Source organism: the organism of the source record quoted next, unplaced genomic scaffold, assembly GCF_019419815.1.
Source record: "Pyrus x bretschneideri cultivar Hongxiangsu unplaced genomic scaffold, Pyrus_bretschneideri_v1 Contig74, whole genome shotgun sequence".
Classification (NCBI taxonomy): domain Eukaryota; kingdom Viridiplantae; phylum Streptophyta; class Magnoliopsida; order Rosales; family Rosaceae; genus Pyrus; species Pyrus x bretschneideri.
Window position 1 is genome coordinate 347,432 of NW_025999814.1, and position 14,918 is coordinate 362,349.

A 14,918-nucleotide genomic window follows, 5' to 3' on the forward strand; every position below is an offset into this window, starting at 1 on the left:
GTTCATTTTTTACGTACTAACTTAAGAATTATATTTACTAAAATTCAAATAAATGAACATTGTTTAATAAGCTGTAAGTAGCGGACAATTGACAATTTTAACAAAAATTAAGATTTATCACATATTTATTTGATACATATGAATAATAAACAATTTCTAATTTAACTAAACTTTTACAAACATGATCTTCAAAAGCGTACCAACAGTGGCCAAAGTGATGACTCGTTTCCTTTTACTTTTGGGAACACAAATCAAATGTGATATTCCATGTCAGTTATAGTTGGTGCCTCGTGGCAAACGGGAAAACAGAGCTCCATTCCTCGTACGAGCAGAGAGAGTCAGCTACGTCCTACAGTACGAGAAAGCTCCGGCCAATACCACGTTGCGTTCTATCCCTTCTCCTCACTCATACCTGTCATCCTCCTGTCCTCTGTCTAAGCTCATATTTTTTACCGACAAAAAAACAAAAACCAACAACAAAAATCAATATACAAAAAGAGGGCAAAACGAAAAAAATATTCGGAAAAATCGGCGATCGGAGACGTCGGGAGGGAAATCGCCACGGGAGCAGAGATCATTTCCCTCTCGGACGGACTTGTAATCACTACCCAACCTCTTCGTACACCTCTTTGGGTTTGGTGGCAACCGGTTCCGACTCGAGCCTCGTCCCCGATCCACACCCACTTTCCGATTCTAGCCAAGCTGATCGCTTTCATGGCGTTTCAAATGCATTGAACAGAAAATCCCCTGACAATGTTCAATTTTTAAACCCAAACCCTTCTCCGTTCCCCACTTTTCGGGCGACAGAGCTTCGGATTCGGTTCTCTTCTCCTCCCCGTCGAAAACCCAGAAAAGAAAAATTCAAACCGGCAAAAAGGTACGTCAAAGGTTTCATTTTTTTTTCTGAAAAATGAATATCGGCTCGGGAATTTTTTGAGCATTTTTTATTTTGTTAATCTGGGTGTGTTTGACTCTAGTTGGATGCGACGGGCATTGTGTTTTCCGAGCTGGGGCGTTGAGGGTTGGGGTGCTTGTTTGAGCGGCGGATCGTACGGTGGCTGGTGGGTCAGAATCAGATGCATTGAGGTGGAGGGATTGTAGGGAGGGAGGGGCCATGAGAAATAACGACATGGTCAGAACGCAGCAGGAAAGAATGCACGCAAATGCTCTGCCTCAGCATTCTGACTCCGACCGTCGGATTATTGACGCCCCTGGCTCGTCCCTGCTGCTTTATCAAGTTTGGAAAGGAAACAATGTAGGTGATTAATCTGTGAAGACATCTAATACCAATCACATTGCATGTAAAAACAACAGAAGATGAATACAAATCCATATATCTATCAGTTTACTTTCGTAATCCTCGCATTTCGTAGATTCAGCTGTCTTTGGATTGAAGCCCTCATGGCCTTACAATGAACTGATTCCGTCTGATTTCTTGCAGAAATTTTGCTTTAATGGAAGAATTATATTGGGTCCAGATTCGAGGTCATTATTCCTTACTGTGTCCCTAATTGTGGTTCCGGTGATCCTGTTTTGCGCTTTTCTTTCGCAAGGACTAATTCATCAACTCCCGCTCTACATTGGCATTCTTGTTGTGGCTTTATGTCCAGTATTAGCAGTATATGTGAGTTCTTCATCTTAGACAACTTGTTTTTCAATTATTACAACTATCAAAGATGTCACGGTAGGAGGAAAATTGAGAGAAAAGAGGAGAAATTTCCAGCCATATACTTTGCAACTTTATTACCAAGTTTATTTGAGTTAACTATCATATTGTTGTTTTTCGGACACCAGAATATGATAATATAATTCTTGAAAGTCAGATGGAGCACAAGTGCACTTAAAGATTTATTTCCGCTTTAAGGCAAAGACAATCGGTAGTTTCATTGGTTTGTAGAGATGTTCTGAAATCATAATATGTTTTGCACGTTGGGTTGATGTTGGTCAAGTTTTGACTTTTGCCATTCATCCATGAAGAGTGCGGAGGGCAACAAGACCTGCCTGGTCTTACTTACCAATTGTTAGAACCCGTTAAACGAGTCGGTCCTATCTGTTAGTGTATGCTTTTGATCAAATTGGTGCTGTGAAATAAGTTTATTTGCTCGATTTTTCTTTGAAGAGCATTTACGTTGTTTGCAGTGGTGAACTTTTGTAGGTATTTATAACTGAAGGTTACTTTTGGATGTATTTATAACTGAAGATTTTTGGCCTATCAACTAGTGCAGGTTGTGATTCTTCTCTTGATCACATCTGCAAGAGATCCTGGCATTATTTGTCGCAGCTTGCATCCTCCAGAACCAGAAGATGACGGCTATGTCTCTAGTATCTCTTCTGATTGGCCAGGAAGTCAGAATGGGCCTCCAGGCATACCACCCACAAAAGAAGTTATCATTAACGGCATGATAGTTAAAACCAAATATTGTCAAACATGCATGCTATATCGCCCACCCCGATGCTCTCACTGCTCTATATGCAACAACTGCGTTGATCGTTTTGATCACCATTGCCCATGGGTGGGGCAATGTATTGGCAAAGTATGCTTCATTTTGATTGAACTAGCATTTTAGCTGGAATTTACTGAGTTATTCAATTTTCGAATTTTAATTTTATCTTCCGTAATATGATATAAGGTACAATCTTTTAGCAGAATCAAACCAATCTCTTAGTTGTGACTTGTCAAGTTGAATGTCTTTCACTCACTACTTGCACGGTTCATGCATCTAGGGTTGTGAGTTTCCAACACTCGATTCATCTTTAGCTCAAGTGTTTGTTGGATATGTTATCTTTTCATAGTCCTTACACTGTTAAAGTTATTTTTTTTTACAGAGGAATTACAGATTCTTTTTCATGTTTGTATGCTCCACGACCGTTCTGTGTCTCTATGTCTTTGCGTTCTGCTGGGTAAACATCATGCAGATAATGGATTATTACCATTGCAGTCTCTGGAGAGCTTTATCAAAGTCACCTGTTTCAGGAGTTCTAATTCTCTATACATTTGGAGCTGCTTGGTTTGTTGGAGGTCTCACAGGATTCCATCTCTATTTGATTCTCACTAATCAGGTTCGTTGCTCTTTACCTTTGTTGCTGCTTGGTGTTCCCTCTCTCTCTATCTCTCTTAGAGGTAATTTCCACTTGTGTGCAGACAACATATGAAAACTTTCGGTATCGGTACAATCTGAAGATGAACCCTTACAATCGTGGGTGTTTTAGCAATATTACGGAAGTCTTCTTCTCTGAAATTCCGAGATCTAAACATAACTTCAGGGAAGTGGTCAAGGGCGATACTTCTTCTGTCTACACCACTTCAATGCCATCAGGCCATCCCATGAGCCCAGAGATGCCCAAAGCAAGTTCTGACATAGAAATGGGAAAACGAAAAGCTGTTGCTGCTGAAGATCTGGAGGATATACAAACTCAGATTGATAGTGTTGGTGGATTGCAGCGGTGTGAGACCCAGCCAAGACGTACAAAATGGGATCACAATGCCAACTGGGGGAGCTCACCGGATATACAAATGTTGGCTGCGGAGTTTGGAATGGAACATGGTTCAACAGGCAGACAGAAAATTGAAGGGAGTATTAATCTGAAGAGCTAAATTATTGGTTAGAAATTGATGTTCTACTCTTACAGCCAAGATAACAGCTGCTAACCTGGAGGATCGTAATTGGTTACCGACATAGTGCTGAACTCCCCTGTTGGAAGGATGCGATCACAATCCAGTTCTCCATGGTCGGAATAAGAGCTCTGATTCAGACAAGTAGGAAGAGGAACTTGCATAGAATCAAACTGCCTTTATGGATACTTTGGGTCAAGTGTAGTGCTATAACGTTTTCAGCGAAACTAAGGTCCGCATCTACTCTATACATTATTCTTTATCAAATAACGGAAAAGCCTGTAGATTGTAGTTAGAGGTCCGGTGGTGGATTTGGTTCATGCGAGGGTTCAAGATTCATAGACATTTATGTGAGTTGTTTTTCCTTTTTAAGTTGGAAAGAACTGAAACTAATTTTTCTCCCAGAAATTAGACATGTGTAAACATTCTCCTGTGAAACTTTGTGTAATATATAGATTGGTGATGCACAAAATCAAATTGACTTTAGAACAACGTAAAGTATCGAGGTGTGACCTTTGCAAGGTTGTTTCAGTCACCTAATGTAGGTAATATGTAAAGAGATAGATATAGAGAAGCAAACACAAGATGTACGTGGTTCACCTTTAGTTGGGCTATGTCCACGAGAGTAGAGGAGTTCTCATTAATAATGTAGAGTTTACATAATACAAAGATTGAAGCATAATTATCGTTAGTGTGTTCTAATAATGGGTTAAGTAGAATAATAGCGTTAGGAATTAGTTGTAAGAAAATGGTCTCTTTTTATAGTTGAGGAGAGTCTCATGCTTTCGTCCGTTGTTGATGTGGGACTCTTTGGGAGTTTTATTCTGATGTTGACACGTGTAACATTATGGTTGGCCTTCTGGTTGGAGAGAAACTTTTATGCTTGGGCAGTGGTGCCTCAACACGAACCCTTAGGTATAAAGTTGACCTTGGCTCGGTAGTTGGGGAATTAATGAAGTAAGGTACAAACATAATGAACTTTTATCTCTCAAAGTTTAACCATTGAGGCCCTCAGGAATCTAGTTAGGACAGTGTGTACAAGGGTAGCGGCTGCATGTTTGACGTATAATGGTCGCTTGTCTGTTCCGCTGAAAATGCCGAAGCTTTTGCTGCTAGAGATCGAGCAATTTACGCGGGTGCCGTAGATGACTCTTATTACAAGCCATTTTTTAAGGTTACTCTAGTTAATAGTGATAGAGAATGTTTTTGTCGAGAGTTTTATGCATGTTCATAGAGGGAAATAGTGTAGTCCCCAGTATTAGCTTGTTAGGGTTAAGGAGCCTTCTGACTTTTGGGCTCTATTTGGAAGATTTATTTAATTCAGATTAAGGATGGTAATGGTTCGATTTGGGGATGAAAATGCTATATTCATTCCCATAACTACGAAAATTAACTATATCCATAACTGTAAATTAATCATCGGGGATTATCCATAACCATACTCACCGGGTAACAAATTTCTCATCAGTTAATGGTTATATTCATCTTCATCAAAAACAAAAAATTATATTCATTTAATTGACACACAATAATTTAGTAATACTAATTTCGTCATTAAATAGCCACATCTAATAGTAAAAAAAAATAACAATGAATGTATTTTGTTGGGTATAAAAATAGAGAGCTGCTAGACCCACCTCACAACCTTATTTATCCACCCCATGTTATAATCTCACCCTCATAAAAAGTTAAAAAATTAAAACACTCTTTTCTCACCCACCATATTCCTAAAATGTCCATCAATTTAACTATTTTTCAAAAATTTGCTTCTAATGATTCTTCAAAAGAGTGTCGATATTAAATCATAGTAATGTAACTGTGAAGATTTGAACATAAACATGGCTGCCTTGCACTGAAGAAGAACAAAAGTACAAGCACCAACTTGCTCTCTCCTTTCAAAACATCGTCCAAAATCATAGGAAATTCAGTGCCAGTTTTAGGTTCCATTGCATGTCTTGTAATACCCTGAAAAATTTTAATATATGAAATAGATATTCATAATTATGAATATGTGGAGAAAATCGAAAATAATTCGATTTATGATTATGGAAATAGAATTGGGAAATTTTAAAGTTTTGTTTCCGAAAATTATTATAAGTTACGTAATGTGTTATCGAGATTTTATGTTATTTTTTGAGAAATTATATTAATTTATTTGAATCTAGTTTTAAATTAAACTAGTTACGAAGTTTGAAGTTGGAAATTAATTATTTAAAATCCGTCGACCTTTTTAGGTCACAATTTATATTTTTGAATAGAGCTCGACCTCACGAACACGTGGGCACAAACCGTTCGTGAAACGGAGTTATAACGAAGAAGATACAAATAAGCAAAGAAAAGGGTGAAATGGCCATTTGGCCAATTTCTGGAGGGCTCCAGATCTTCTGGAGCAGAGAGGAATGGAGCCATGTGGCGGGCTGTGAGAGAAGGAATTGGGCACGGCCCAATCAGAAAAGAAGGAAAGGAGGGAAAGGAGGAGAGAGAGAGAAGGAGAGAAGGAAACGGGGTCTCTTCTTTGACCCGCGTGACCCGGTCCGAGATACCAAGCTCCGACGCCAATTCCGGTGTTTTTCTGGCGAGTTGGACATCGCCACCTTCTTCATTCGACTCAGTGACTCCCTTTCTTCCAATTTCAACTTAAAATATTGGGGAATTAGATTTGATTTAGTGCAACCCGCACTGGTGGGTGCGATGGGTCCGTGTCTTTGATTCCCCAATTCTGAAACAATTCCATCAAATTACTATCACCAATAGACTCCCCTTGAGGTTTGGAACAAAGGCCAAACAATTTTAGGGGCGGCGGAGCACCGGAGGTGACGAATCAAGGCCACCGGCGGGTTCGAGGCAAATTGGAGCCTTTACAGGCCAAATTGGACTTGGCCACAGGTATAAAGTTTGCTCTACTCGTAAAGATCTTCATTTCTGTAAAATTTGGAAATTTTTAGAAATAGTTGAATTTTCCGGCAAGTCGGGGCGGCTGTGGGTGAGGCGGCGTACAGGCAGGGAGCCGACATTGTGTTTTTATGTGAATTTCGTTAGTCGAATCATGCTTTTGAGATCTAAATTGATGTGGTTTGAATGCTAATACAATTGTGGTATATGTTGGATATATTCAGTTTTGGGTTTAAAATTTTGAAAATGTGAACTACGAATGGCTTGATCCCTGTTTAGAGTACGTAGGTAGTCTAGCGAGATGTTAGATGCAGCCATAAAATAAGTGAGATTTAGATGAAATTTTGACCTAAGAGAAGGAAATGGTTTTAAATTGGAAGTTAAATTGTATGTTTGGTCAATGAATAATGGTTATGAATTACACATGGTATGAAGGAAATTATTTGGTGAATGATGACTAATGATAGTGAATTCAATTGTTAATTTAAGGATATGATTTTGACATTAAGATAATATGGATAGCTTGTAAGGATTTGAATTTTTGACTTAGAGGATTAAGATTAATAAAAATAAATTAACTATGATTTTAATTTGGGCTTATCAACAAAATTAATTCCCGAAAATAAATATTTCGGGGTCGGGGCATGACATGTCTTCTCCAGTTCAAGATGGGAATTGGTAATCCTACACATCTTAATGCCCAACCTTACAAGGCCTTTAATCCATGATGTCTGTATTCTCCAATGGAACAACTAGTACATTTGAAGATCTGGTGAAGAAGGTTTGTAATCAACATAAAAAATAAAACCAATAGGGTAATTTTACACTTTAATCCACTCCCACGTGAAGGGTTTAAGACTTACAAGCTGCTGAAGAAAGCTAGTGTGTTCTCTTCGTGTTCTTTAATTTTTTTTTCTTTTGGCTAAAAAATATTTAGAATTAATTTTTATTAGGGCTTTAAAAGTCATTTTACAAAAGGTTAAATGTGTCATTAAATTTTTCATCAAAATGTGGGTGGGGAAATAAGAATGTGGGGTGGGTATAACAACTCTCTAAAAATAAGGGTATTTAATAAAACTTTGATGATGTGAGCTAGTGATATCTCCCATAAGCATTACGTTTGGTGCATAGTGAATATAGTATAGGGTTTGATGCATAATGAATATAGTATAGGGTACGATGAATACTAAATATATTATGCGGTGAATAATGAATGTTGGGTCCACTTCATGTCGAATTTTAACAATTCGAACCACCTATTTTATAAGTCTCGATTCCTAGATCATCCTTGAAAAACTTCAATTTAAGCCGAAACCAGTTGCCTATTTAATTATCACGTTGAAATTTCATTGTTTCTTAGAAAACAAAGTGTTCGTCAATTTCTTTAAACTCAATTAGATTCAAATATTTTCAATTTGGCTAATATTTTGTAAAGATGATCTATGAGATGTAAATTGAAAAATAGACGGTATGGATCATTAAAGTTGATGTAGTTTGGGCTCAACAACTAATCACCGTTTTTATTAAAAAAAATGGAGATCATTTTCCTTAAAGGCTTCTTTTATATATATATTACATAATACTATTATATATTATATATATTATTCGGTTTGGATTATGGGACGGATACAGATTGGGGACCCTATAACTATATTCAAAACCATAACCGATAAAAGTTCATGGTTTTTCCCCATATCCATAATATACCCAAATTTTCATACCCAAATCTGCACCATTTAGGCGATTATTCACGTTTATCAGATTTAATGATTTGAATTACCATCCCGGATTTAGATCCAACTTAATAAAAATTCATTCCCTTTCGAAAGGAAAAGAAAAGAAGTTAGAACACGGGAACCTAATTCCTTTTATCGAGCATAATAATGCGAATTCAAGCAGTTTGAACTCTCGGTCTGAAAAGTGCTGAAACAAGTTTCGAACAGCATAGAAATTGCTCTTTATCTCTCTCTCTCTCTCTCTCTCTCTCTGTGGATGAACATGCCTAAAACTTCATATCGTTAAAATGTTCCAGTTCAAATCAAACATCCTCCACATATATTACAAACCTAATCTCTGAGAAATCTTCATATCTCAAAGGTCATCCCAACCTTTGAGAAGCCCGTGGGATTGCCATCACCTCATCTCTCCTTGCCTAAAGTTTTTTCGCAAGAAACTGTAGGCATAGTTGACAACTATCTTCTTGAACATCGATGAGTTCTCTTCTGCTACCACCTCTGCCTCTCCCAGCAGAAGTGCTATCCGGTGCTCCATGGCAGCTTGCACAAAGGACTGCACGCAAAGTAAAATGTTTTGTGCACAAAAGTGGTAGCACACAAATTACTGATTGGATTCCGCTCACTGCAGAACGGACTGCATGCAAATTAAAATGTTTTTGATCTCTCTAGCAAGAAAAATGTCAAGGGATACAATCAACATGCATTTATTCGTTCAATAAGTCCAGAATTGTATGCCATGAAACTAGTATTCATCCTTACCACTTGGGCTAAGCCGAAGGTAAAGAATGGATTTTTGAAGCCTTCGGCTTAGCCAAGTGTATATATAAACCAAATTGCTCACAAATGCAATTTATGGAATATGGCTAATCCAATGGCATGCATGAACATACATTGCTTGTGAATTAGTGTCGGAGCCACACAAATTAACATATTGAGAACACATTAGGCAATATCTATCACACAGCCACTAGTTTCCTCACACCAGTTTTGGCTCATTTTAGATCACAGATTCACAAACACTGTGATCTCATATCTCATAGGTCATTTCAACCCTGAGAAGCCGAGTCCGTGGGATTCTCATGATCTACTCCCCTTGTCGAAAGTTTTTCCTCAAGAAACTGTAGGCATGGTTGACTTTTTCCTCAAGAAACTGAAGGCATGGTTGACAACTAGCAAGTCCTGCCACACAATGGCGTAGTCAGGAATTATTCGGTGAGGAGGCTAAGCTAAAATTATTATACGAATCAATTTTTTAATCTTTTGTTGCCTACATAAAGTTATATAATAATAAACCTGAAAGTAATAATTTGAAGTAAGAAATTTATACTATGTTTCTAGACTTCTAGCCTTCAAAACTTTCAAGTGAATAAAATAAGGAGCCAATTGTGGTATGGAAGTTTTAATTTAATACTACTATATTAAAGTGATGAGTTTATTTAACATTTATTAGCTCTTATTTTCCTTAAAAGTAGCTTTAAGATCCAAATAGTCCAAAGATTAATATTTTCAAGCTTAAAGATCCTAGGGGAGCCTTGTACTTGGCTCCGTTAGTGCTGCCACACTCGCTTTAGGAGCAAGTCTGACCACACTACTACAGAAAACACTTTGCAAGACGAAATAAGTTTGTTGCGCAAAGTACAATTTTGTTGCACAAAACCTTGCACGACGAAAGTTTAGTCGCTCAAAGCTTGTGAAGATTGGGTTTGAGCGACAAAAATTAATCTTCGTCGCGTAAAGTAGCTTTGGGCAACGAAATATTTCAAATTTTAAAATTTTTGTTTTAAAATTTTTTAATTAAAATAAATTAATTTAATATTTTGCGCAACAAAATATTTAGTCGTGAGGTTTTTGACTTTTTGTTTTATTATTTCTCTTATATTAATTTTTTCAAATTTTTACTTTTTTAATTTAATTTAATTGTATGATTTTATTTTTTTAATTACTTTAATTTAAATTGACGTATTCAAAATAAAAATTACATATGAAAAATAGTGATCAAATTATCCAATATATATATAATATTCAAAATTTACACATAAATTAACAAAGTACAATAATAAAATCCTAATACAAGTCTATTGTGGTGGTAGTGGCAGAGGATATATTTCGATAGCGTCCTAAACCTCCAACTTTAGTCGTCAAAGTCTCAACGATTCCCTACAAAAAAACAAATATGGTCAAATAACAAAAAAATTAACATGAAATAATAACAGAAAATTGGCGTAATCTCCCTAAAATTGGTATACCCCAAATCCGATCCCAAACTTCACTCCTCACCCTAAACTCGACCCCAAACCCTGCACAAAATCAAAACTAACCCCAAAAACACATTAATGAAAAAAAGAATTTGGGGAGAATATACCTTTTGGCAAGATTGAGAGTGAGTGAGAATGAGAGGGAGGAGTGAATGTGAGAGAATTAGAGGAGATAGTGAGAGAGAGATGAAAGAATGAGTGAAAGTGAGAGATAGTGAAGAGAGAGATGAGAGATTAAGTGAGAGGAGTCAGTGTGAGAGATAATAGTAGAGAAAGACATTGAGAAAATGGTGGAAGGGTTTTTTTGATTTTAAAAACCGTATCACTTTGTGCGACGAAATATTGGTCGCGTAAAGTCTGAATTTTTTTTTTTTTTAATTTCCCACATCCCATTTTTGGTGCCCGTCCAAATTTTTAGAGTTTTGCACGACGAAGTGTTGGTCGCGCAAAGTTTTGCGTGACAAAAAAATTGGTCGTGCAAAATCTTAAAAAAAAAAAAAAAATCCCGTGTCCCATTTTTGGCTCCCGTCCAAATTTAGGGATTTTGCATGGCAAAATATTGGCAGTGCAATGTCACATCCGACTCTGCCGTAGCACGATATTGTCCGCTTTGGGCCACGCCCTCACGGATTTGTACCTGGGCAAGAAAACCTCACTACCCAAAATGCATAATGCTAGGAAAAGAGGGGCATGTACATATATATAAGGCTAGGGACCAACCCTCACCCCACTGATGTAGGATATTACAATCCACCCCATTGAGGGAAATCGACGTCCTCGTCGGCTACATTCGAACTGACGGTGAGTCTGGCTCTGATACCAAATTGTCACATTTGACTCCGTCATAGCACGATATTGTCCACTTTAGGCCACGCCCTCACATATTTGTTCCTAGGCAAGAGAACCTCACTACCCAAAACGCTTCATGCTAGGAAGAGAGGGGCATGTATAAATAAGGCCAGGGACCAACCCTCACCCTATTGATGTGGGATACTACACGTAAAGTCTTAAAAAAAAAATTTTAAATTCAAAAATTTCTCGCGTCCCATTTTTGGTGCCCGCCAAAATTTTTAGAGTTTTGCGCGACGAAGTGTTGATCATGCAAAGTCTTAAAAAAAAAAAAAAAAAAAAAAAAACTCTCATGTCCCATTTTTGGCTCCTATCCAAATTTAAGGATTTTGCGTGACGAAATATTTATAAAAATAATTGTTATGAATAATAAAAAATAAAATAATTTTATTTTACAATTTAAAATATAAATAATTTAAAATAAATAAGGTTTAGGTGACCAAATGTGTATTTGTCGTGCAAAGAAAATAATAATTGAATAATTTAGTTTAACAATATAAAATATAAAAATAAATAAAAAATAAGTAAATAAGAGGCGACGAAATATTGATATTCGTCGAGCAAAGTTTTTAAAAAATAATAAAAACTTGTGAAAGCAACTATATCTTAAAATTTATAATATAAAATTAAATAAAATAAATAAATTGGTTTGCGCGACGCATGTTTGCATTATTACGTCGCGCTATTGGTTTTTGCGCAATGACTCCATTGTGGCGTCACACAAGTTTTATATATATATATATATATATATATTTTTTTTTAAATTATTATAAAGTTTACTGAAAATGTGACTTTACCCCCTTTAAATTCAACTTTTTTTTACATAAAACCCACAATAATATATTTTTCTAACAAAAACCCGATCCGAACTACAATAATAATTTTAAAGCTACTAATAAATATATATACCATTCAATTTCTTAAGTGTTGTACATACAAAATAAATAAATTTAAAGCTACTTAATAAATAAATATATACATACACACACACACACCATTCAATGATCCAACCGTCAATGTTTGTATATACTTCGAGATCGTATATGCCAAAAATCTCAAAAAAAAAAAATGCAGAGATCAAGTAACGGAACAAAACTTTTCGATGGTTATAAATAAAAATCACGATTTAACGATTATTTTAACTCCAATTTTGATGTTTTTTTTTTTACAGCTACAGTCCTTGACCCTATATGAATACAATGAACGAATTCGATCTTCAATTTAAAATATTTATACAAGTGGATACCACAAAATCTTATGTTATACTTAATGAAAGTATGAATCTATTGTTTTGATGGGATACACATTCTATGAAACTAGTTTCATACAATCTAACCGTCAAACTTGTTTGTATATATTTCAAGATCATAAACACCAAAAAACGCAAAAAACAATATTTAGAGGCCAACTAATGGGACAAAACTTTTCAACGGTTATAAATGAAAAATCACAATTTAACGGTTATTTTAACTCCGATTTTTATGATTTTTTACAGCTACACTCCTTGACCCTATACGAATATAATGAATGAAGTTGATCTTCAATTTAAAATATTTACACTAGTGGATACCACAAAATTTTATGTTATACTTAATGAAAGTATAAATAAACTCAAAGTGTTAGTGAATCTATTGTTTTGATGGGATACGCATTCTACAAAACTAGTTTCAAAGATCCAACCGTCAAACTTGTTTGTATATACTTCGAGATCGCATATGCAAAAAATCACAAAAAAACAAACATTCAGAGATCTGGTAACGGGACAAAACTTTTCGACGGTTATAAATGAAAAATCATGATTTAACGGTTATTTTAACTCCGATTTTGATGATTTTTTTTACAGCTACACTCCTTGACCCTATATGAATATAATGATTGAATTTGATCTTCAATTTAAAATATTTACACTAGATATTTAATGAAAGTATAAATAAACTCTTAATTGTTAGTGAATCTATTGTTTTGATGGGACACGCATTCTACGAAACTAGTTTCAACGATCCAACCGTCAAACTTATTTGTATATACTTCGAGATCATATACGCCAGAAATCGAAAAAAACAAACTTTCAGAGACCAAGGAATGGGACAAAACTTTTCAACAGTTATAAACGAAAAGTCACGATTTAACGGTTATTTCAACTCCGATTTTGATGATTTTTTACAGCTACACGCCTTGACCTTATATGAGTACAGTGAACTAATTCGATCGTCAATTTAAAATATATATTTTCTAACAAAAACCCGATCCGAACTAAAATAATAAATTTAAAGCTACTTAATAAATATATATACCGTTCAATTTCTTAAGTGTTATACGTACAAAATAAAAAACGAAAATAAATTGGTTTAGGTGACGAAATATTTGGATTACGTCACGCAAAGATTTAATTTTTATTTATTTATTTATTTTTGTAAAGACTTTGCGCGAAGATTTTGTCGCACAAAGTCACTTTGCGCGACAATGTGTGTTTTATCGAGCAAAATTTTCGTCATGCAAGGGTTTTTTTTAACTAGTGCTAGCAAATTTCTTACTGGTAAACAGCCAGGGTCATTAGTCATTGATAATCTCTTTTGAGAAAGGATCCTTGTCGGATCCTCCAATCACATTCGTTCATCGTGCATCGTGCGGGTACTGTTTATATTCAATTTTAAATAATAAAAAATTACAATGATTTATGACCGCACGATGTACAATGAATGGATGTGATTTAAGGATCCTGAGATCCTCACAAAGAGGATCTGGCAAGGATCCTCACTCATCTCTTTTGAAGCAAGATCATGTCGCTTGCTATTGTGTTCAAAACTTTGATTCTGTACCATGGTTATGTTGAAATGAACATCAGAGTTTTCGATGGTACGGTGATAGGATCAATCGTGCACTCACGTAAATTGATCAATTGCACATAGTATTTTGCATTTCTTGACCTTTTATGGATGAGTTTATACATCATGAATGGTCTCCTTTCACACTGCAGTACATTGTGAACGTTATAGTAAAAAAAATGGGGGTGTTATCCACACATCTTTTTTTTTTACTTCTCACACTCTGTTAATTTCTGTCATTTGATCGTTGTTAATTCATTTAATTCGATGACAAAAAATTATAAAAGTAATGTGCAGAAGATAAAAATAAGTGTGGATAACACCATCCTTAAAAAAGAATTATTGTATTAGAAAGGAATTTGAAATTGGATTATATACTCTAGGTCCATATTCAATTCTAAAACTTCATAACGTTCAAGAAATTTCTTGGGCACATTAAGGGAAAATGTCGTGTTGTCGTAGGCTGTATACATCCGTGTTCAGTAACATGTAAGATTTACTCGGTCGAAAAAAAGGTGAATCACCGAATGTATGCACCTGCATGTCAGTATCTATAAATGCAAAGACACTAGAATTTCTTGAAGCGCAGGGGGTGGGGGCTCAGTAGTCCTATAAAAAAGACACCAATCCGACCGAAAAATCAAGAAGAAACCAAACACTACAGCCAGACCCTGACTAGTGACTATTTTTATGTGTCATAAAGGCCATATTTTTGTGTGCGCGCGTGTGTTTTTATAAGAATTCTACG

At 35.7% G+C, this 14,918-nt stretch overlaps 1 protein-coding gene across 4 annotated transcripts; it reads left to right on the forward strand.

Annotated features, from left to right (window-relative positions):
• Window positions 1-264: 264 nt before the first annotated feature.
• LOC103950378 (probable protein S-acyltransferase 6) lies at window positions 265-4,105 on the forward strand. Of its 4 annotated transcripts, none has more exons than XM_048574787.1 (7): window positions 265-877; window positions 978-1,255; window positions 1,442-1,624; window positions 2,226-2,534; window positions 2,645-2,728; window positions 2,827-3,060; window positions 3,143-4,105. In XM_048574787.1, the coding sequence occupies exons 2-7, from the start codon at window positions 1,115-1,117 to the stop codon at window positions 3,593-3,595; spliced, it is 1,404 nt and encodes a 467-aa protein (XP_048430744.1). In that variant the 5' UTR covers window positions 265-877; window positions 978-1,114; the 3' UTR covers window positions 3,596-4,105. The 4 variants fall into 4 exon arrangements, with proteins under 4 accessions (XP_048430744.1, XP_048430745.1, XP_009359851.2 ...); XM_048574788.1 differs by having other exon boundaries at window positions 2,648-2,728; XM_009361576.3 differs by lacking the exon at window positions 2,645-2,728 and having other exon boundaries at window positions 266-877.
• Window positions 4,106-14,918: the final 10,813 nt, after the last annotated feature.

Bases quoted from the DNA above. Each gene is read 5' to 3' on its own strand.
- LOC103950378 (XM_048574787.1), top strand. From the start codon at position 1,115: ATGAGAAATAACGACATGGTCAGAACGCAGCAGGAAAGAATGCACGCA. The intron at 2,729-2,826 runs GTGAGTTTCCAA...TTTTTTTTACAG, and splicing joins CGGTTCATGCATCTAGGGTT to AGGAATTACAGATTCTTTTT. The intron at 3,061-3,142 runs GTTCGTTGCTCT...ACTTGTGTGCAG, and splicing joins ATTTGATTCTCACTAATCAG to ACAACATATGAAAACTTTCG.